Raw genomic sequence first — 21,418 nt, 5'->3', positions numbered from 1 at the left:
TGAAATGGACAAAGAAAGTGCATTGGATCAAGACCAGTGGTGAAGTCAAAAATTTTTATTAAGAAATGTCAAAATATAAAGCGGCAAAGACATAATGGGAACACAATGAAATGGACAAATAAAGTGCGTTGGATCAAGACCAATGGTGAAGCCACATTTTTTTAATTAAGGAATGTCAAAATATAAAGTAGCAAGGACATAATAGGAACATGATGAAATGGATAAAGGGATTGTGTTGGATTGATACCAGTAGCGGAGCCATAATTTTGCTATCAAGGATGGAACACACAACCTCAAACTACTTTTGCAACCCATAAACCACTACATTAAACTTTCAATTTATGTCAAGATGTGTCAACACTTATATGTATATTCATTAAATCAAATTTCGAACTATATACAATGTAATTTTCTAATGAAGAAATGTCGCTTGACAGCCCTTACCCTACGTTAACTCATTCCTGGTTGAGACTCATGCTAATGCACGCTATTTAGGATTACTGTATATAGCTGGTACAATGAATACGATATCGTAAAAAAAGAATAATCGAGTCAGACCAAGAAGATAATTCTCGTGGTTCTCACAAGGCAAATTATATGAATAATAGTGATACGAGATAGTTTGAAGGTCAAGATAGCTAGTTGGATCGCAAAACTTAATTACTGTCATTAAACTGTAGATCCTATGTTGTTGCTTAGCTGCTGATATATTGGGACTATATTCAATAACTAGATATTATTAACATAATTACCTGCGTTAATATAAAATATATTTATTACCAAAAAGAATATGTTTCCATGCCAATGAACCACTATGCATTACTTGATAGAAGGCATTACTCCTAAACAATGTTGCAACAAATTGGCAATATGAAAAGTTCATCTGTTGCTAGATGGATTAGGGCATACGACAAAACTCTGACTAAGATAACTTTGAAATTAATCAAATTAATTTTAAAAAACTCAATATAACAAATAAATGTAGACAGAAGAGTATCGTCTACTATCAAAAATTATCGTCCTCGACTGTAATTACTGTCTTAAGAAGTTATTCATAAATTATCCAGCATCAGACATATATCACTAACTATATATGATTATATATTATATATATAATCATTCATTGTAATTCGTATAAAATAGTGTTACTTTATTGAATTAAATTTAAAATATAAACAAAACACTGAAAAATTTGTATTTAAAAAAGATTCAATATAACTGGCTACTTGACGTGGGTCTCACCTGTATAGCATATTGCACACAGCACACCACTCACTGTGTGTGTCTGTGCTGCCTTTCTTCCACCATCTTGTTTGAACAATTTTCTCCAATTTTTTTTTTTCAGATTTCCATCCCCTTTTGATCGACGGGGCTTATAATTTACCTCAATCGATTCATTTCTGATTCTGGGTCGTGATCTTTTACTTGATTCTTGTTGTAAGTTGGACATATTCTTGTTTTTTTTTTGGTTTAATTCCTTCAACATCCATGTTATGTATCCTTTTTTTTATGAATATGTGTGGGGTTTGTTAAAGTTTTGATTTTTTTGGTTGCAGGATGGGAAATTGATGAGGTGTTAATGGGATTGTTGCCTTTGCCCAAAAAGGTGAAATCTTTTGAGTTTTCTTTTTTTGTTTTGTTTTGATTTGGGGTTTTGAAGTAGATGGTTGTGAAATCAAGAAATCTGTCATTGGTTGATTATATAATTTGATGGATCATTAATTGGGTTGCCTGATATTTCATCTTTTGGTCTACTTTCCCCTGAAGATTGGTCTGTGATCTACTGTTACTCTCAGTTTGAACAGTAATGTAGCTGTGAAGTTTGGGTTTGGTCTACTTTTTAGTTGTGAAGCTGTAAGATTGGTCTACTTTTAGTTTTTTTTTTCCATCTGATTTTGGATATCATTTGGTTGCTGAGAGTTAGATGATTCTTGACTTTAAACATGCCTAATATATCTGTGAAGTTTGGAGGTTTTAGTGGCTCAGTTGGATTTATTAGGTTGTAGCGTTTTTTTTTCTTTACTTCTGGTGGCCTTTTGATTTGTTTTTCTGTATGAAGGCTATGGAGCACCTTCCTGTTGAGGTTATTGGCAACATATTGTCTCGGTTAGGAGCTGCACGAGATGTAGTGATTGCATCTTCTACTTGCCGGAAATGGCGAGAGGCTTGGAGAAATCATCTTCACACACTCACGTTTAATTCAAATGACTGGCCTCTTTATCATGAGCTTACAAGGAGCAGACTAGAGATAATTGTGACACAGACAATATTCCAGACTAATGGATTACAGTGTCTGTCAATTATGATGGATGATGTGGATGAGTTCTCTGCTGCTCCGGTGATTGCTTGGCTAATGTACACGAGAGAAACTTTGCGTGAGTTACACTATAATGTCAGGACTACACCAAACATTAATATTCTTGAGATATGTGGTCGCCAGAGACTGGAAGTATTGGGTCTGGCACACAATACGATTACGGGTGTTGAACCTAGTTACCAAAAATTTCCTTGCTTGAGGTCTCTTTCACTGAGCTATGTCAGTGTATCAGCGTTGGACCTCAGTATTTTTCTCACAGCCTGCCCGAAAGTTGAGGTCTTGAGCCTTATAAGTCTGGATATTGTTATGTCTGATCCGCATGCCTCAATGGAGCTGAGTACTAACTCTTTGAAAGATATCTATGTCGAAGCCATTAGTTTGGATAAAATCATTCTGGAGGCAGATAGCCTTGAGAAATTGCAGTTAAAAGATTGTACACTTGAGGTCTTTGAGCTTGTCAGCAAGGGGAAGTTAAGACTCCTTAAGATTGATGATGTTAGCGTCATCCATCTTGATATTGGTGATAGCGCTGAGAATCTTGAGATTGTGGATGTCAGCAATTTCACTATCATGTGGTCCAAGTTCCATCATATGATAGCAAAGTCATCAAAACTGAGAAGACTGAGGCTATGGGCAGTTGTGTTTGATGATGATGATGAGGTTGTTGATATTGAGACAATTTCTGCTTGCTTTCCGCATCTAACTCATCTCTCCTTGAGCTATGAACTAAGAGAGGCAGTAATTCAGTATGGATTGCAGGGTTCTTTTCAATTGGAAAATGTGGTTGTATTGGAGCTTGGTTGGACGGTGATCAGTGACCTCTTTTCACAGTGGGTAGCCGGGCTATTGGAAAGATGCCCTAATCTAAGGAAGTTAGTGATTCATGGGGTTGTTTCAGAAACCAAAACACACGAAGAATGCCAAACATTAGCAAAATTCACATCCTTTATTGTAAGGCTAATGAAGAAGTATTTGAAGATAGATGTTCAGTTTGAATATGAATAGATTTGAGCAACTGTACCCAGCCTTGGAATTCACATTTTTGTTCAAATGTTAATAGCTGAAGGAGGTACATGACGATCCTTTGTGGTGATTGTTTCTGTTATTACGTGGTTACCATGCTGTGTTCCTGTTTTAGTTTAAGTTGTGCTTCAGCATTGTTACTTACCCTATTCTTTCAACTCAAGTTCGCATAGTGTTCACAGTTGTGGTATTCTTATTGTAACTTCTCCTTTTCTTTATTTTTTCTGCTTGTCTGTTTCATCTTGTTGTAATGAAGTTTAGTCTTTTTTTCCATGTTTTAGCTTTTCTAATATATACTGCTAAATTCAACTACGTACTCGCTGAAGAAACGAGGAAAAAGACTGTCACCTTATTATTGCCATGTAAAGGGAGTGAATCCCCCTTCACAAGAAGTAGAAATTAGCAGATATCATCTCTGTATGTTATGTACTGCTTTCCATAACGCTCTATTTTGGTATTGTTACTGCTATCATTTATGTATTCTCATTTACAAACTGCTTTGAGATGTGATACTTGAGCTGAGGCTCTATCGGAAATAACCTCTCTATCTCTACGAGGTAGGGGTGAGGTCTACGTACACTCTACCTACTCCACCTTCTCCAGACCCCACTTGTGGGATTACACTAGGTATGTTGTTGTAAATACAACCTTGGTTCTGATTGATGGAACCCTATTCACCTTCTCCTTTGTTACTCGTTTGTTTTGCAGCCCTGTTTAGTGAAGATGAGAAGTGGTATTCCCATTATTGTCATGCGAATTGTCAATCTTAGTCCTTTAAGTTGTCAATAGTAAGCCTTTTCCTCATCGTCATATATATTATGAAGATTTATTTATCAAAAGCTCATATCTTAGAGGTGCAATTTTTATAGTTGATACTATTTTTGATTTATATCTAGTGTCTAGCGTCGATTTTAAAGGTTGCATAATTCTTATTATTTTATCCCCTCACTTCATTCTATCTACACTTGTATACACTCTAAAGAGTTAGCATGATCCTTTCTTTGTCTTTAAGTATATGATCTACAATCACATTAAGTGACTTTTTTTTTAACACTTTTTAATAAGGGATCTCTATCTTTTTAAAGCAATTCTAATAGAAACAGGATTTCTTAAATACTTAAGAAGACTAAACTTTCACTTTTTCTAACTTATAAGACTTAAAACGGTTTTAAAATATATTAAAGGGACTAATTTCTTAATTTTTCTTATTCCATATTTGTCTTCCCACAACTTTAAATGAACTTTCTCCCTTACCTTTTTCACACTCCACATCCATTTCTCAAACTGTCTTTCCTTAGTTCCTATCGATCGATTCAGCGTTAAGATGAATCGGATTCAGTTCTTTGTCCGTTTATTTTCTGGTGGAAAAACTCTAGTTGTTCAAGCCGATTCGACGGATAGAGTGGAAGTAATTCACGAGAAAATCAGTTTGATGACCCGAATTCCCGCATCTGTCCAGCGCTTAATTTACCAGGGCAAACAGCTTCGAGTAGACCAGACGATATCGGATTGTGGAATTAACATGGAATCCAACTTGCAACTCGTCGGCCGATTGAGGAGCACAAAGTATTCTCACGCTTGGAAGCTCATGAATGAATTGTCTTCATTAATTTGGGGATTTTGCAAAAGCGAATTCTATTTGATTCAGAATGACAAGGATCATCTAGAAGATGTGCTCATACAGATTTTGATTATGATTCCTCATGACATTGATGAAGCCTCTGAATACCTTGAAATTTTTATTTCATCCTCTATTCCAGCAGCTCTGGTAATGCTTTATACGTCTCCATATCTAGACAATAAAATTGTTGCTGATAAATGTATTCGTCAAATTATAAATTCATTTGACAGTGAGTCCCTTACACCAATGTATAGTACATATGCTATCATCTTAGAATTTTGTAAGAGTTTGAGAGATGCTGGGATTGAAGATGATTTGTATATCTTTTGTCGGAGTAGCCTCCGTGATATCATAGCGCTCGTAGGAATCGCAAGATGCGAGGCTGATACAAAGAAGTTCATATCATTGCAGGATGTTTTACCATTTGTTCGTGAGATAGCTGTTAAATTATACCATAACTTAAATTTGACTATGGGATCAGCTCCTTTGTCATTATCGTATAGCCTTGTGCATAATTTTGCTGGTTTTATGTTTCCAGTGCGGAATGCCATATGGTTTCAAGTACCATTTGGCTCTACAATAACTTATCCGTTGATAAAGAATGACACCGGTGACGCAGAGTATTACAGACAGAGTATTGAGTGTTTATATTATTCTTTCCGTGGTTTGCTAAAAGCAACGCTGTTGTCTTTAGGGCTTTTGGAAACCCGGTTGGGTTTGAAAGAGGAAGTAGAAGATGTGCGAGTTGTACAATGGTGGTCTCTGTATCTTACACTTCTAAAGGAGTTAAACAATATCTCAAAACTGTATACGGGCATGGAGAATGTGTTTTGGCAAAAGATGAGGCAAGTAAAGGCTTCATTGTGCTTTTTGGTAGTTAAGTTTGCAACTAAATTAGAAGATTATGGATGGCTTTTCGAGCACAAGGAGGTACTGAGTTTTGAGGGACGGAGACATTTGGCAATAATGATGCTTCCAGAAGTTATAGACGGCGATGGGCTGTACAGCATGTTCATTGACAGGTCTCAATTGCTGGAAAGTTCGTTTGAGTACATTATAACTGCAACTCGTAAGAATCTGCATGGTTGTTTGTTTATTAAATTCAAACATGAAGAAGCTACTGGGCCTGGTGTGTTGAGGGAGTGGTTTTTATTGGTATGCCAAGCGATGTTTAACCCTCAGAATGCTCTCTTTGTTGCTTGCCCAAATGATCGTAGAAGGTTTTTTCCAAATTCAGGTAAGCTTTTATTTCATTTATGCACTTTGACATTTTGCTAGCATTTGGTTCTAATTTTGCTATTTGGTTCAATATGAATGGATGTCGATAAGGATAAGCGTAAGTTACTTGACTGAAAGAAAATGGAGCAACCACAAACCCCCGGTTGTAACATCCCTCCAAATGCACCTCTCTTATAAAGATAAATGTGTTTTTACATCTTCTAGTATTCGAGGATATTCAAGAAGCTATTATAAATCTCATCGCTAATATTAACACACATCTACAATTTGTGTTTGCAGCATCTAAGGTTAAACCATTACACCTTGATTACTTCTGGTTCTCTGGTAGGATGATTGCGTTGACTTTAACGCATAAAATACAAATCGGTATTGTGTTTGATCGCACCTTCTATTTGCAATTGGCTGGGAAAGACATAACGTTGGAAGATGTTAGGGATGCGGATCCACCCTTTTACAAGAGCTGTAAGGAAATACTAGAAATGGATCCAGAGATGTTGGACGGAGATAATCTAGGCTTGAGGTTCATTTGTGATGTTGAGTCGTTGGGCTCTAAGAAAGAGATCGAGCTTTGTCCCAATGGGAAAGATACCATTGTGGACAGTAAGAATCGGGATGAATATATTAATCTTCTTATTGAACATTACTTTGTAACATCAGTTGCAGATCAGGTTGCGTGTTTTGCCAATGGTTTTGCGGATGTTACAATCACATCAGAGCACCAGCCCTTTTTCCGGTGTCTTAATCTTGAGGAACTCGACTTAATGCTTGATGGTAGTGGAAATGATATTTCTGTTGAAGATTGGAAAGCACATACTGATTACTCTGGCTACAACAAAAGTGATTGTCAAATATCCTGGTTCTGGAAGGTACATGACTCCTCTCTACTAGTAGTTTGAATTACTTGTAAAAAGTAGTAAATTTTTCACTCAAGACATATTTTACATGATTAATTAACTAATATATGTGATGAACGTTTGAGCATATACGTGTAGAAATTAGCTGAAAAGGTGTCTAATAGGAACAGTTAATGACACAATTGAAGCATGATTCGTGAGACTCTGCTTGCAAACGAGTCCATTATTCAGGACGCTCTGCCATGTTTGTTATCTTTCTTTACATGCAGATAGTCGAGTGTATGTCTGTTGAGCAGAGAAACGTGCTCCTCTTCTTCTGGACTTCAATCAAGTTTCTGCCTCCGGATGGTTTTGCTGGTTTGGGCTCAAGGCTTAAGATCCACAAAAGCTCGGCACCTTCTGACCACTTGCCTACTTCACAAACCTGCTTCTACTCCTTGCATTTTCCTCCTTATAAGTCCGAGTCTATCATGCAAGATCGACTCCACATGATTACTCAAGAACACATTGGTTGCAGCTTTGGTTCCTCCTGATCGATCAGAGGCAAATTCAGCATTTGAAGCTTATAATGTTCAAGATCTACAAAGTAAGCAAAAACTAATAGTCAGATCTTTCTATAACTTTCTATAGAATCGATCTCTCAATTTATGTTATATTATACTCCTATGTTTTTTCTTAATTATAACAATATTCTGCTATAGTAGCCAAGGGAACAGACAATGTTGTTGACATCATGTTTGAATCTTCTGTATGTTCAGCAGAACTCAATAATTTTGGTTTATAATAATATTCTGCTATAGTAGCCAAGGGAACAAACAATGTTGGTATCATGTTTGAATCTGTTATATGTTAAGCAGAACTCAATAATTTTGGTTCAAATTCAATACTTTGTATTAAGATTCACTTAGTACACATGTAAATCACTTTTTCAAGAACCAAGTAAATACGTCTGCGTTTCAGAACTCATAAGCTTAAAATCTCGAAAACGATGAACCACCACTTGGTGGTAATGAAATGAAGGCATCACAAGCTTTAGTTGTGATAGGAATAGCACATGAAACATCAGCAATAGGCAACAAACAATTAGCTAGAAGAGTACAAGAACTAGTTGTTGTTGCTCTAAAATAACTTTCCCAATTATAATTATGGGGTGTTGAAAAATAATTATTCACTAATTCCAAATCTATCTCAAAAAATTCTTCATCTTCTTCTTCTTCTTCTTTTGGCAAATAATCAATAAGAATTTTGATTTCTTCTTTGAGTTGTTGATTAGAGACTAGAGCCATATTGTTTTGTGTCTTAATTTTGGAGATTTAGGAATAATATAGTTATTTATAGTAAGATTTGTGGGGTTTGGTTGGTGGAAAATGGGTTAATTAGTAGAACGCTCTTCAACAAATCTTCAATTATCTTCTAAACTAATTAGATACTACTCTCTCGTTCTATATCAGTTGTTCACTTTAATTTAGAAATTGTCTGTCGATTAAGAAATTCAATATAGAATTAATTTCTTAAAAAAATATTTTATCTTTATGATTAATTCTTTTTAAAAGTGTAAACAAATTTATAAAGTTATACTCCAAAGAAAAAAAAATCATTGATGGAATAAATAATTTTTATGTAATTAGTACATTTTAATCGGTGATCTGTTGTTTTGTATACTTTTTTATTCATATATTTCACATATTTAGTTTTAAAATCCTAAATTTAAAAAGTAACTTTTGATTATAATGAATTATATAAAGATAAATAAATTAAAACGAACACGTAATTTTACTTTCACTAGAACCAAACAAAAAATAAAATAAAAAGGTCAGTAGAAGTAGAGCTAACAGTAACAACCACATGGGAGGATATTTATCACACATTTTCTAATTATTAATATTATTAATTAAATATTATATTAATAATTAGCAGCCTGATACGTCAGAGCCACGCCACAAGAACTTTATTTTATAATTTTTCTACCTATTTAATTGCATGATTATAAAGTACATAACAAGTTAACTATGAAGATGCTAAGAAGATAGTGAGAATTGAATTCACATTTATGGTACCAATGTTTTTTATTGATATCACTAAATTATAAATTTGGTAGTATGTTATTAGAATTTTACTAGTATTTTGCTATTTAGTTCCTAAATGTTCACTATATTGTTTGATTAGTAATATATTCAATATAATATTTATGTGATAAAAGTCTATAGAATAGAAAATTCGTTCAACAATTAATGAATGGGTATTCAAAAATTCAAAGAAGAAAGAACATTTTTACACACACATATATATATATATGATTAGGTGCATCCATTTAAGACTATGTAAATGTATTTTATTTCTTTAGCTCATCTTATATAACGCGTGATATTTTTAAAAGTGTTCAATTTTAAAGTTTCACATTATTTAAAGTATAATCTTTAACTCGAGAAAGAATTTTGTTATTTATATCTTATATAAGTTTTAGTTTTTGTCTAATTTGTAGTTAATTAACTAAGTTCATTCTCTTGACATATCATGAGAAATTTGTATTTACCTTATAGTTAAAAATAATTTATGTCCACGACTTATACCTATGAGTAATAAAATTTTATCTAGCAATTTTATTAAAGCAGCTACAATTTTAAATGATTGTTAAGCTAGGTCAAAATTTTTTGGAGTAATATTTAACTTATGTTTGTATTTTTTTTTTGTTTGTTGCAAGTTTATATATTTTGACTTTATTTGTACATGATTGAAATTGAAAATTTACGACTTTTAATATTTTTATCTGTAGTATATCCTTGTTAGAGACTAATATCAGAAATTTTAATTTGAAATTTGATATAATAAACTAATGTCGGAGACTTCTAATCAAAATTATGAACTAGTTTACAAAACCAAATTTCAAACTTTATTTATTAAAATTTTATTTTAACTTAATTACCAATGCTAATTTCAGATAAGTTTAATCAACACAATAATCATAACAAGATCAAACTTAAAATATGTTTGCCTAAAATTATATTGTAAGTGAATGAAGTACACAATTGATAGTGAGTTAGAAGTGCAAATGTGCAATATATAGACACATTCATTTTACAATATACACATATAAGTAATCTATTTTTAGATTTATCCAATTTTACCTTTACACATATCTAAAACTGAATCATCTTACACGTCTAAAATCGGATCACTTTATTATTAATCTAGATCCATATCATTATTATCATTCTTATATCGAATTATTTCATCTAAATCTAGATTCGTACCACTATTATCATACTTATACACTATTAAAAATAATTTTAAAGCATACTCAAATAAAGGATCATAATTGAACACATTCAAACAAAAGGTATTTCAAAATTACTTCTAATAGCAATGAGGATATATTTGATTTTATTTTCAAAAGCTACGTGTTATGTTTGTGCTTCTTTATTCTTATCTTTTATTATATTGATCATAGCCACAAAAGAGGAGCCACATAAGGCCATCACCAAATAGAATTATGAGAAAGCTATAAATAAAAATGCTACCAATTGATAAATGCCAACAAAAAAATAAAATATCAGTCATTTTCATTTTTCTACTATTTGAATATACCAATTATTTATTTTTTTGACCACTTAAGAAAGGTTTTATCCTAAATCTTTGATTATTTTTTTCTTTGGTAAAGGATTAGGACATGTGTCATAACTATGTCATGCTTGTTAGGTACTCAATTGTTATTATAATTAAAATAAACAAAGAAATTTTCTATTATAAAGTTGATGGCTAATTTACTTTTAGTAATTTTTTTTCCATAAACTAATTTATTATTTCTATCCTGTAACAAAAGATTATCTAAAGTTTTAAACTAAGAAAAGTACGAGATGTAAATTACAGTTCAAAAATTGTTGTTTTTATTAAATTTCAAAAATAAAAACATGAAGCACATTTAATTTTTTTTGATGATAAATTGGTAATGATTTTATATATACCTTTAGAGGATCTTTTGGCATACAAAGTGGAGAGGTTCCAATTTTTAACATTCTTATCAAATCACACTATATCAAATCACACTAAATTAAGTTGCAATTAATTCTTTTTTATTCTATTACAGTATGCATTTTTTGTCTTTTGATTACTTTTATTTTTATTATCTTTTTCTATAGCATAAGATAGTTATATTTGAGCAGAAAATATAAACAATTAACTTGAAGTAAAAATAAGACCTACGTACATTTTTTCCTCTCTAGATTTCACTCATGTGAAATATATTAAAAGACTTTAGAAAATTAGTTCATAAAGTAACATTAACAAATAAGAAAATCAGGAAATTTGACATTTACATAAAATTTGTATAACTTTCATTATCTTTATTTATTTAACCAATATTGCATGGTGAAAACCTCAATGGAGAGGGAATATCCAAATTCCAAAGATAGTAAAAGTTGAAATCTACAAAACAAGCCAAATCATAAATTATTTTCCAAGCAAAAGATTAAAAAAAAAAATAATAACAAAAATAAAATAAAAATATACACTAATTAATTCACTTTTTTTTTTTTTTGTCAACAATGGGACACATGACCCTCAAGATTTTTTTCTCTATTTCCATTTTGGTCCCCATAAATTGATACAGTAATATTTAATTCACATGACGTCATTTTCCGACGAGATTTCATCATCTAAATTCAACGGCTGTGATTATATCTTCCCCAATTTCTCTGCTTTAACCACCGGATTCGCCTTAGCAATGGCTTCTCTTCCGATAGATTTGAAATCAAACGAGCATCCATGGATCTCCGGGTACCGATGGGTCCCACAAAACGTGGTCCCACATCTGCACTTGAACCCTGTCAATCCCACCTTCTTCCTGCAGGCCGAACATCTGTTCGGCTGTGCAGAAATCGGTTGGACCGCGACTGTTACAGCCGCGGTCACAACCTCAGGTTCTTCCTCCGCAGCTGTCGATTCCTGCAGCACCAGTATCGATGAGGTTGATGGAATCGGCAGCTGCGAAGGAGGAAAAAGGGAATCAATAGGTTTTTGTTGTCCCCCTTTTATGTAAACTTCATTGTAACATTTGGAGCAGAAATTTTGCGTTGTTGGGCTACCAAAGAAACCACAGTTATTAGCGCATAATATATGTCCTTCTGGTGCTTCAAATCCATGTTCTTCCGCCATAATTATATCGATTTCTCTTCGATATCAAAAAGCACGAAAATTAATTCAATTGTGAAAACTAAATGAAGAAAATATGAGGTGAAGGGAGAATAGATAAATAGAGAAAGGGAAAGGAGACAAAAGAAAAAAATTAAAAAAAGGGGGAATTTAATAATGAAAATGGTGGCAAATCATTAGAGAAAGATATAATATAATTAAAAAAATATGAAAAGAACAGGCTGGAAGAGGCAAAAAAGAAGATGAAGATGGTTTTTAAAAAAAAAATAAAAAAAGAAAAAATTGGGGAGGAAACTTAGCAAATGAAAGGAAGCCAAGAGATTTGAGTAATTGGATGGTGAGGGAGGACATGTGGCTAAAGAATTGTGGTTTGAGGTGAGATATTGAAATTCTTTTTATTTATATTTTTAGATATTTAAATTATGACATATTTTAATTTAATTGAGATATAATAAATAAGTTCTATATGCTATTCATTTGTTAAGTGGAGTTTGAATTTTTTTTAGTTGTATTAAATGACATAACATTTATATTTTTGATGGAATTTTTTTTATATATAATTGATTATCATCATCACTTCTCTTGATGTACTTATTGGACAGTATAAAAAGATAAAAATATGAAAGTTGATTGATATTGCTAGCTTTTGAAATATTTAGTTTGAAAAAAAAAATCAAGTGATATTATCATTTGAGATATTACATAAATTAATGTGTTAATCATTCAATGAGTTATTAGGTATTATCCTGGCTCAAATTTTAAAAAGTATTTGTTGTACATTCTTAAGAATGCATAAATAAACCCATCAGTCAAAATATGTGTCTCCTTAAATTATACACAGTAACTTAGTTTTATAAGAAAAGATACTTTAATTTTGTAATCATGGTAATATCAGTTCAAGATTGTTTAGTGAAGTAATAGAGCGTTGGTATAGTTAAGGTGTCTTTTTAAAAATACGGAACAAAGTCAGATGCTCCCTTCGTCCGGAATTGTTTATCATGTTGCGTTTATCGAAAGTCAATTTGACTAATTTTTAAAGGTAAATTGGATCACATTAATTCGATATTTTAAACAAAAAAAATAATATGAAAAGTATTATAAATTACAATTTTTTGCATATTAATATGACGAAAAAATACACCTTAAAATGTTAGTCATTTTTATAGTTTGACTCTAAAAATATAAATCATGACAAACAATACCGAACGGAGGGAGTATCATTATGTCTTTTCTCTTTAAATTACATAGTACAAATATATATTCCCTTCATTTAAAAATGAATGATCTCCTTTCCTTTTTAATCCGTTTGAAAAAGAATGATGTCTTTTATTTTTTGTTAACATATATTTTCAACTTTTCACGTGACATGTTTAAGGCCACAAGATTAAATGCAATTTTGTACATTTGACATAACTTTAATTTAAGACCACAACATTCAAAAGTTTTCTTTATTTTTTTAAATTTTATGTTAAGTCAAACTAAGTCATTCTTTATGAAACAGAGAGAGTACTAATTGATATGGATGTACATGACAAAATATAAATGATATTTCCCCCGTCTCTAATTATTTGTCTATTTTTTTAGTTGTCCATAATTACTTGTCTATTTTGACAATTCATTAAAGGACAAAATATTTTTACCTACTATATTCAAGGGAAAATTGTATATAATAGCAAACTAATAACTTAAAATAAATGGAATAGCTAGGGTTTGATTTAATTGTGCTCCATAGCAAACGTTAGCTAAAATTTGCCAGCGTCTCTCTCCCAAAAATCTCGCTCGCCTCTCTCGCTTTATACACAGAAGTGTATAATTCTGTTTTTGTTTTGTATAAAGCGAGAGAAAATTGTATATACACATGCAAAAATATATATCTTCGTGTTATACACTTAGTTATACAATTTACAAACATTTTACTTCAAATATTGCAGAGAAAAAAGCCAACGAATTATACAATTGCAGTGAAATACAATTTTCTCTAGCTTTATACAACAAAAGTGTATATATTGTGTTTCTGTTTTTGTATAAAGCGAGAGAAAAACATATATATTCTTGCTATACACTTATAATTATGCAATATTTCGATTTAACTGTATGCAAAACAAATTTTATAAAAATATTGCAGCGAAATAGGCAGCGAATTATACAATTGTGCATTATACAATCGCATTGAAATAGGATAGCGAATCATACAATTGCAGTGAATTATACAATTTAGGCCAGCGAATTATACAATTGTATATGTATAGCGAATTATATAGTTTTATGTTTGCTATGGAGCGCAATCATACAAACTTTGTTATAGCATACAAATATGAATTTTTTGTTTGCTATATGCCCTATCTTCAATTAGTCACTTTGAAAAAATGTAGAATTTCTTTAAAATATTAGATTTCTAATTCATCACCTATATATTAATTGCGATAAAATGTTAAATTCACTATATCAATAAATATTTTCTTAATAGGTGTGTCAATTCAAAAGTTGGTAAGTAATTAGGGATAGAGGGGTATGTCTTAGGTAGAATGCTAAAATAAATACATAAAAAATTTCAAAGTTTAAATTAAAAACGTCAAACAAATATATTTTTCATGACATGTATCTAAATGCTTAATTAAAATAAATTGTATGTCAGAGTATCTATTTTGGATCATTTTATCGGTTGGTTCAATTTTTGCACACTCCCACTTTCTTGTAGTGGTATGCAAAATTGAATTGATCGATAAATTGAATTAAAAAAAATATTATCAATTTATTGTTATTGTGTTATTGGTTAACAATTATTTCATAGTTTTATTTTATAAATAAAAAATTATTGGATTATCAATTCGATATTTTTTTTAATATTAGGTTATTAAAATATAGTAATTTACTATTTTAATTTTTAATCATATATAAATATCATACAAAAAATATTAATATACTCACTATATTAGACTAATTATACAGATTCTGCACAATTAACATTACTTAATCAACTTGTTTGCTGCATTTACCCTTTATTTTAAGTATTTTAGTCTTTAGGTTCACAACGTCAAAAATCTAAAAAACTAAGAACGATGGCAAGGGTTAGGCAATGACTAGGTTGTGACTTTGTGAGTATTTGCTATACTTTTACTGCACTAAGAATAATTTTTGCACTCAATGAGTAATTAGATCTCTCTCTTTTATTTTGCGTTAGATTATTGGACAAGTCATATATTTACATATTTTGAAAGCATTTTCTTATTAATTAAAAAAAGAAACGAACCGTTAAAGATCCAAACCGATAAATCGATTTCTATTTAGCATATTTAGAAACAAATAAACCAAAAATACTTAACAATGAACCGAATTGATCGATACACACGTTGTTAACAATTGACTCAACTTCAAATTTGGTCAAGAATTTTCATTAATTATTTATTTTTTTCTAATATTTTTCAAGCATTTTTTAATTCAAAATTCACATAATATTTGTTGTACATGCATGTTTACAAATGATAAGATGGAAATAAGATAAATTATATATATCTAACTAATTATCAACTTTACCAAGGTAAAAAACAATTCATTAAGAAATAACCTTTTCTTTTTCAAATTCTAACTACTATCAATTAGATAGGATCAAATATCTTCCGAAATATTTCCGATAACAATATTTATCTTATAAAGATTTCAAAACAAATTTTATCATATTTTAAAAAACTTATTTAACTAATTATTATATATAAGAGTCCATGAGCTATAAATTTGTCAAACAGTAATTTCTTGTTACGTAGAAGTCTCTCAATGGAGTCCTATGAGAAAAACATGGCTTTCATCAACTCCAATTTTGAAAACCCTAACCCTAATGATTTTGTTTTTCCAGTTGGTTATCGTTTTTGTCCACGTGATGACGAACTCATCACTCATTATCTACTCAAAAGGATCAGGAATGAAGTTTTACCTCATGATAAGATCAAAGAAGTTAATCTTTACAAGTATAGTCCTTATGATCTTGCAGGTAATTTTCTCTCTTTCTTTTTAATCTCGATCGTTAGAATTTATATTTCACTTGTTCTAAAGGTCACATCAAGTTATAGTCCTCTTCATGACCTTGTAGTTAGTTTTTTTTATAGTTTTAAATTCAGTATTTAGATCTAAGGTTTTTTTTCCTTCTTCTTAATTTTTAGGTTTAGTTGTTCTCTGAACTATATATTACTATCTAGTAATGAATTTAGTAATTAAAATTGTTGATTATGTTCTTTATATATATATTTTTTGTTTCTTTTGGCATGCTAAGGTACATTACTGATATAAGATTTGAATTACAGAGTTTGTTTCTTTTTAATCTTTTTTTTAGGGTTTATTTATATGTTAAATCATTAGGTTTATGCTATATAGATCTTTACTTACCGTTTCACTTGTTCTAAATTCTTTATACATATGTTGATACATTAATCTACATTCTTAATCTAATCTACATTGCTGATCGACATTAGTTATAAAAAGTTTGAGTCACACAAATTATCAATTCGATACAAGCCACCATTTTTTTAATTTGCTATTAGTCTTATATATTTTATATCGTTTTGAGTTATTAAGTTTTAATAGCAGATTTGGTTTATACTCCTTTTTGTTGTCTTTGTTATTTATTTATTTATAATTCAAAGTTCTCTTTGTGTGATTCTGTAGCCTTTTTTATTTATAATTTAAGATTTATCTGTATGATTTCTTTGGATCTATGCATTTTTGTTATACACATATCTAATCCGTTTGAATTTTTCTCTTCCATGAGCATATGTATTATATTTGTTATTCTATTTTTCCCGTTATTATTTCATTATGAATTTTCACTCTTCATCATTACTTAATTAATGAAAAAAATAATTAATTTTACTACACTTTTTATCTAATATAAATCATACCAAATCTTTTCTCTATTTTGTAAATTTAAATTATTGTCATAGTCCTCGGTAGCTTTCATGTTTTGTTTTTGTTTTTTCTTAATCTCTATTTTACTAATCTATATACTAATCTTTTATCCTAGTTTTACTTATTCTAAAGTACATCGTAATGAATTTAGTATTTAAAATTGTTGATTATGTTCATTATGTACAATACTCATATACTAATATTTGAATCACACAATTTGTTTCTTTTTAATATCTTTTCATTAATCTTCAATAGTTAGGGTTTGTTTTATTGTTTATATATTATATTGTTAGGATTTGTTTATTGATTATATATTTAATCTCTTATAGTTTCACCTGTTCAAAAGTATTATTGAGATTCTGTTCTTTATACATATTTTTAATTTTTTTGACAAGCTAATCTACATTACTTATAATTTATGGTATGATTTCGTATCCTTTTTATTTATATACGGAAAAATTACAGGAATTAATACATTTTTAAAAATAATTACTGATTTTAGCAATACTTTTTGTTTATTATCATTTATAGCGATACTGTGATAAATTTTAATATGTATTAAAAGTGAATTATGTATGCAATATATTTGAATGATAATTGTTTTTGAAATATCTTATGTTTGTTTGATAAAAAATTGTCATATTGTATTATAAGTTTATTAAAATGTGTGATAAATGCATTATCCATCATTAAAACTTATATTATATGTGAATAATAAATTGTTCTTTGTAATATGTATTAAACTTGTATTATAAATGAATTAAAAGTGATCAAGTGAAAAAAAAATGTTATTACTATAAATGATAAATATTTTTTTATTATAGTATATTTATGTAAGTTTCCAATATACTTAAGGTTATGATTTCTTTGGATTTATGCATTTTTGTCATAATATATATAAAAAATTTCTGTTTTTTTTTAAACTTTTCCTATTTTTTAGTATTAAAAGTTAGAGCTCAAGTTCAAAATTATAAACTTTTTATGAAAAGGCGTCAAATTATTAACAAAATATAATTATTTTTTATCTAACACAAAATCTATTTGTAAATTAAAATTATTTTTTGTTTTGTCTTTGTTTAATATTCACTAGAGATTTATCCTGAGCTTGGAGAAAAGGAATGGTACTTCTTCACTCCAAGAAACAGGAAATATCCTAACGGTCATAGGCCAAATCGTGCTGCGGGAAGAGGTTATTGGAAGGCTACCGGAGCTGACAAACCTATAATACATAACAATGTTACAGTTGGATTTCGAAAGGCTCTGGTTTTCTACGAAGGTAAACCTCCCAAAGGACTCAAAACAAATTGGATTATGCACGAATACAGGGTAAATGAGTCTCGCAGAATCAAAATGCATGCAGCTGATATGAAGGTACTACTCTGTTTACAAAATAAAAACTTATTTTTTGTTATGTATATTATTCATACTAATCATATTATTATAGCTCGACGATTGGGTTCTATGTATGATTTACAAGAGATGTACCAAATCCAAAGACAGTAAGAAGCAGAAGGAGCAAGAAGACGAGTTGGAAGATGCTAGCAAAATCAATTCTGCTGAGAATTATGAATGGACTATGGATTCTTGTCTAATAGAATTTGCTAAACGACAGTTTGAGGATCCATATCAGTATCTTAACATGTCTGAAAACGTGTCCATAGATTGTTACAACAACACTTTCCCAATTATCGATTTCAACAACTTGTACCAGGTTCCTCTCGACAATTTGTACCAGAATCCTTATTACAACACAGGTACGACTGAATCCCAGAACGTTCTCGATGATGATTCTCCTGATGATAAGAGCACACATCAATAAAGATATAGATCATTCCATATTCCATCAAGTTTATGTGTATTCATTGATGATAGCTAGCTATTTAATAGTAGATTCTTGGTTTAGTGTGTATTCAATTAAAAAAGTTATCAAGTTCAAGACTGAGTCTAGTTTATTGATTGATATGTCACTAACAACGAGCAGAAATTCATGTATTTTATGGAGATGGCTCCATAATTATTTTATAAGATAGTGTCATATTTTCCCCTACTAAATAAATCTCTTTTTTTTGGTTTTATTTTTAAATAAATAACACATGATAATGTGAATATCATATATCCAATTTCAACTTATTTGGAATTGATACATCAGTAATCATATACTCATCTTCTGGTTTGGAATCGAGACAGTGTTGTTGTTTAACAACTCAGAGACACTTCTAATACATGTAAATATTGAACATGTCGGTGTTTTTAAGACGGATTAATAAGAAAACAGATCAAATAAATTGAAACTGAAAAAGGATTACAACGGGAAGCTCGAGGGAAAGTTCTAGATGAACATTTTTAGTAAATCACCTAATTGCAATGATTAACATACTTTGGAACAAATTAAGTAGGCTTGTGACATTTAATTAGCTCAACTAGAACCTTGAAATTTTCTATTGAACTCCCATTATCTAATTTCACAGCCTCTAATGCTTTTTCTTTTAGCCCTTCAACATTTTTCCTTAATACTTTCCCTTTTCCTTCATTGAAAAAAGTACTCAATGCACCAATTGTTCCACTTTTAGTAAAATTCCCACCTTCAATTTGCAAACCAATTTTCCAAACACTTTCCACCATTCTACTATTCAATTTTTGGTCACCAAAAAAGGGCCTACATATCATAGGCACACCGTATGATATCCCTTCCAGAATCGAGTTCCATCCACAATGCGTTACAAAAACGCCAACACTCTTATGTGCCAAAATTTCCAATTGAGGCGCCCACGAAATTATCTTCCCATATTCCTTTGACCTTTCGTAAAAACCCTTAGGTAAAGTCTTGACTCCGTTGTCTCTTAATGACCAAATAAATGGAATCTTTTTATCTTCCAACGCTTGTGCTATCGCGATTATTTCATTAGGAGGTAATGTTGTAACCGTACCAAAACTTAGATACACCACCGATCTTTCCTTTTGATTATCAAGCCATTCGATACATCCACTTTCATCAGTATTCGCGTCTTTATTTGATGATGATGATGATATTACTAAAGGACCAATGTTGAGTACCTTTTGGAGCTTTGATTTGAGGTCTTTATTGATAATTGGATCTAATTCTTCAAAGGAATTTAATACAACAGCATTAGCTTTGTGTAAATTCAATGCCATGTTGTGCAGCATAGATGGCATTGGCCCTTTTAAACTCTCTGCTATAACTTCAGGTGGCATATCACTCATTTTCAAAGTAGATGAAAATCCAGGGATGTTCAACAGTGTTTCGTCGTTCGATCGAATCAAATCAGTGTACAAATGGATAGATAATGAACATGAACCAGCAGTCCAAAATGCAATCCAAGGGACGTTCATTTTGTTAGCAAATTCACTAGAAAACCATAAAAATGCATCGCTGATAATGCATGAAAATTTAACCCCTGTTTCCTCCTCTGCTTCTTTCATTGATGTTTCGAAATTCGTTGGTGTTGAGTGTATGAAGAGTTCAATTGCTTCGCGCCCAATAGGCGTGTCATTGCCTTGTTTGACGCCATCCCAAATGTTGTAAACCTTGATGTTTTCTTGATTTGGAGTTCTTGAGAAAATTGATGTGTTGGAATTTGATGTGTTGAAGAAGGAAAATATTGTGTTGGATGGTAAAAATGGAGTGATTTTTTGAGCTAGTGTTAGTAAAGGAGCTGCATGACTTCCAAATGGGAATGCAAGAAGTGCAATATGAAGTTGAGGACTTGTCATTCTTTTGTTGTAGTTGTTGTTTTGTTTTGTTTGTTTCAATTGAATTTTAGTTTTTAGGCTCTTTACAAGTTTGTTTATATATTTTTGTTGTAGGTTTGATAGTTGGGGGTTGGGGGTTGGGGGTAGATATAATTGACTAGTAGTTGTTATACTTTCTTTGTTGGTGGTTAAAAAACAAAGTTTATTATATTTTTTTTGGTGGGGGTTGAAGGTACCATCTACCATTTATTTTGGGGGTTGATAGCATGAGGATTTTGTTTCTATTTGAAAGGTAGATGAACTCTCCGTATAATTTAATCTCAAAAGCTAACTTATGCGATAAAATTTTTAAATTCTATAAGATAATTACAATTTAATTTTTCAATTACTGTGAGTGATAGTAAAAATAAGTCCAATTTTATTATTTTAAAAAACAAATAAATCTCAAATTTAAATTATGTAATATCATATAAATATAAGATAAGAAGTTCAACAAGGGTGAAAGTAATTTATGTGATTGGATTTATCTGAATTCGATATGATATCAATATAATATAAATTTATGTGTAAAAATATATAGCGCCAAGGAACTAACTAGTGAGGCAGATG

At 30.6% G+C, this 21,418-nt stretch overlaps 6 protein-coding genes across 6 annotated transcripts; 3 read left to right on the top strand and 3 right to left on the bottom strand.

Annotated features, from left to right (window-relative positions):
* The first annotated feature begins 1,173 nt into the window (after window positions 1–1,173).
* On the top strand, window positions 1,174–3,613 carry LOC101260981 (F-box/LRR-repeat protein At1g67190). The gene is made up of 3 exons (XM_004249402.5): window positions 1,174–1,437; window positions 1,557–1,606; window positions 2,060–3,613. The coding sequence occupies exons 2-3, from the start codon at window positions 1,580–1,582 to the stop codon at window positions 3,320–3,322; spliced, it is 1,290 nt and encodes a 429-aa protein (XP_004249450.1). The 5' UTR covers window positions 1,174–1,437; window positions 1,557–1,579; the 3' UTR covers window positions 3,323–3,613.
* Window positions 3,614–4,502: 889 nt separating this feature from the next.
* Window positions 4,503–7,870, top strand: LOC101244540 (E3 ubiquitin-protein ligase UPL5-like). Its single transcript, XM_026027864.2, has 3 exons — window positions 4,503–6,198; window positions 6,480–7,066; window positions 7,324–7,870. The coding sequence occupies exons 1-3, from the start codon at window positions 4,665–4,667 to the stop codon at window positions 7,585–7,587; spliced, it is 2,385 nt and encodes a 794-aa protein (XP_025883649.1). The 5' UTR covers window positions 4,503–4,664; the 3' UTR covers window positions 7,588–7,870.
* Window positions 7,871–7,921: 51 nt separating this feature from the next.
* LOC101261278 (uncharacterized) lies at window positions 7,922–8,340 on the bottom strand. Its single transcript, XM_004249403.5, has one exon. It carries the CDS (start codon window positions 8,338–8,340, stop codon window positions 8,026–8,028), a length of 315 nt encoding a protein of 104 aa, XP_004249451.1. The 3' UTR covers window positions 7,922–8,025.
* Window positions 8,341–11,405: 3,065 nt separating this feature from the next.
* SAP9 (stress-associated protein 9) lies at window positions 11,406–12,499 on the bottom strand. Its single transcript, NM_001345837.2, is given in 1 exon segment — window positions 11,406–12,499. A coding segment is annotated over 1 exon segment (480 nt). The 5' UTR covers window positions 12,206–12,499; the 3' UTR covers window positions 11,406–11,725.
* Window positions 12,500–15,935: 3,436 nt separating this feature from the next.
* On the top strand, window positions 15,936–19,150 carry LOC101244243 (NAC transcription factor 32-like). Its single transcript, XM_004249735.5, has 3 exons — window positions 15,936–16,187; window positions 18,189–18,469; window positions 18,543–19,150. Exons 1-3 carry the CDS (start codon window positions 15,974–15,976, stop codon window positions 18,915–18,917), a joined length of 870 nt encoding a protein of 289 aa, XP_004249783.2. The 5' UTR covers window positions 15,936–15,973; the 3' UTR covers window positions 18,918–19,150.
* A 208-nt stretch (window positions 19,151–19,358) lies between these two features.
* Window positions 19,359–20,830, bottom strand: LOC101260093 (anthocyanidin 3-O-glucosyltransferase). Its single transcript, XM_004249399.5, has one exon. The coding sequence runs from the start codon at window positions 20,828–20,830 to the stop codon at window positions 19,487–19,489; it is 1,344 nt and encodes a 447-aa protein (XP_004249447.1). The 3' UTR covers window positions 19,359–19,486.
* Between the last annotated feature and the right edge of the window lie 588 nt (window positions 20,831–21,418).

Source organism: Solanum lycopersicum, chromosome 10 (assembly GCF_036512215.1).
Source record: "Solanum lycopersicum chromosome 10, SLM_r2.1".
In the NCBI taxonomy this organism is placed as follows: domain Eukaryota; kingdom Viridiplantae; phylum Streptophyta; class Magnoliopsida; order Solanales; family Solanaceae; genus Solanum; species Solanum lycopersicum.
Note: the sequence above shows the minus strand (reverse complement) of the source record. Positions and strands in the feature narration are given on the sequence as shown.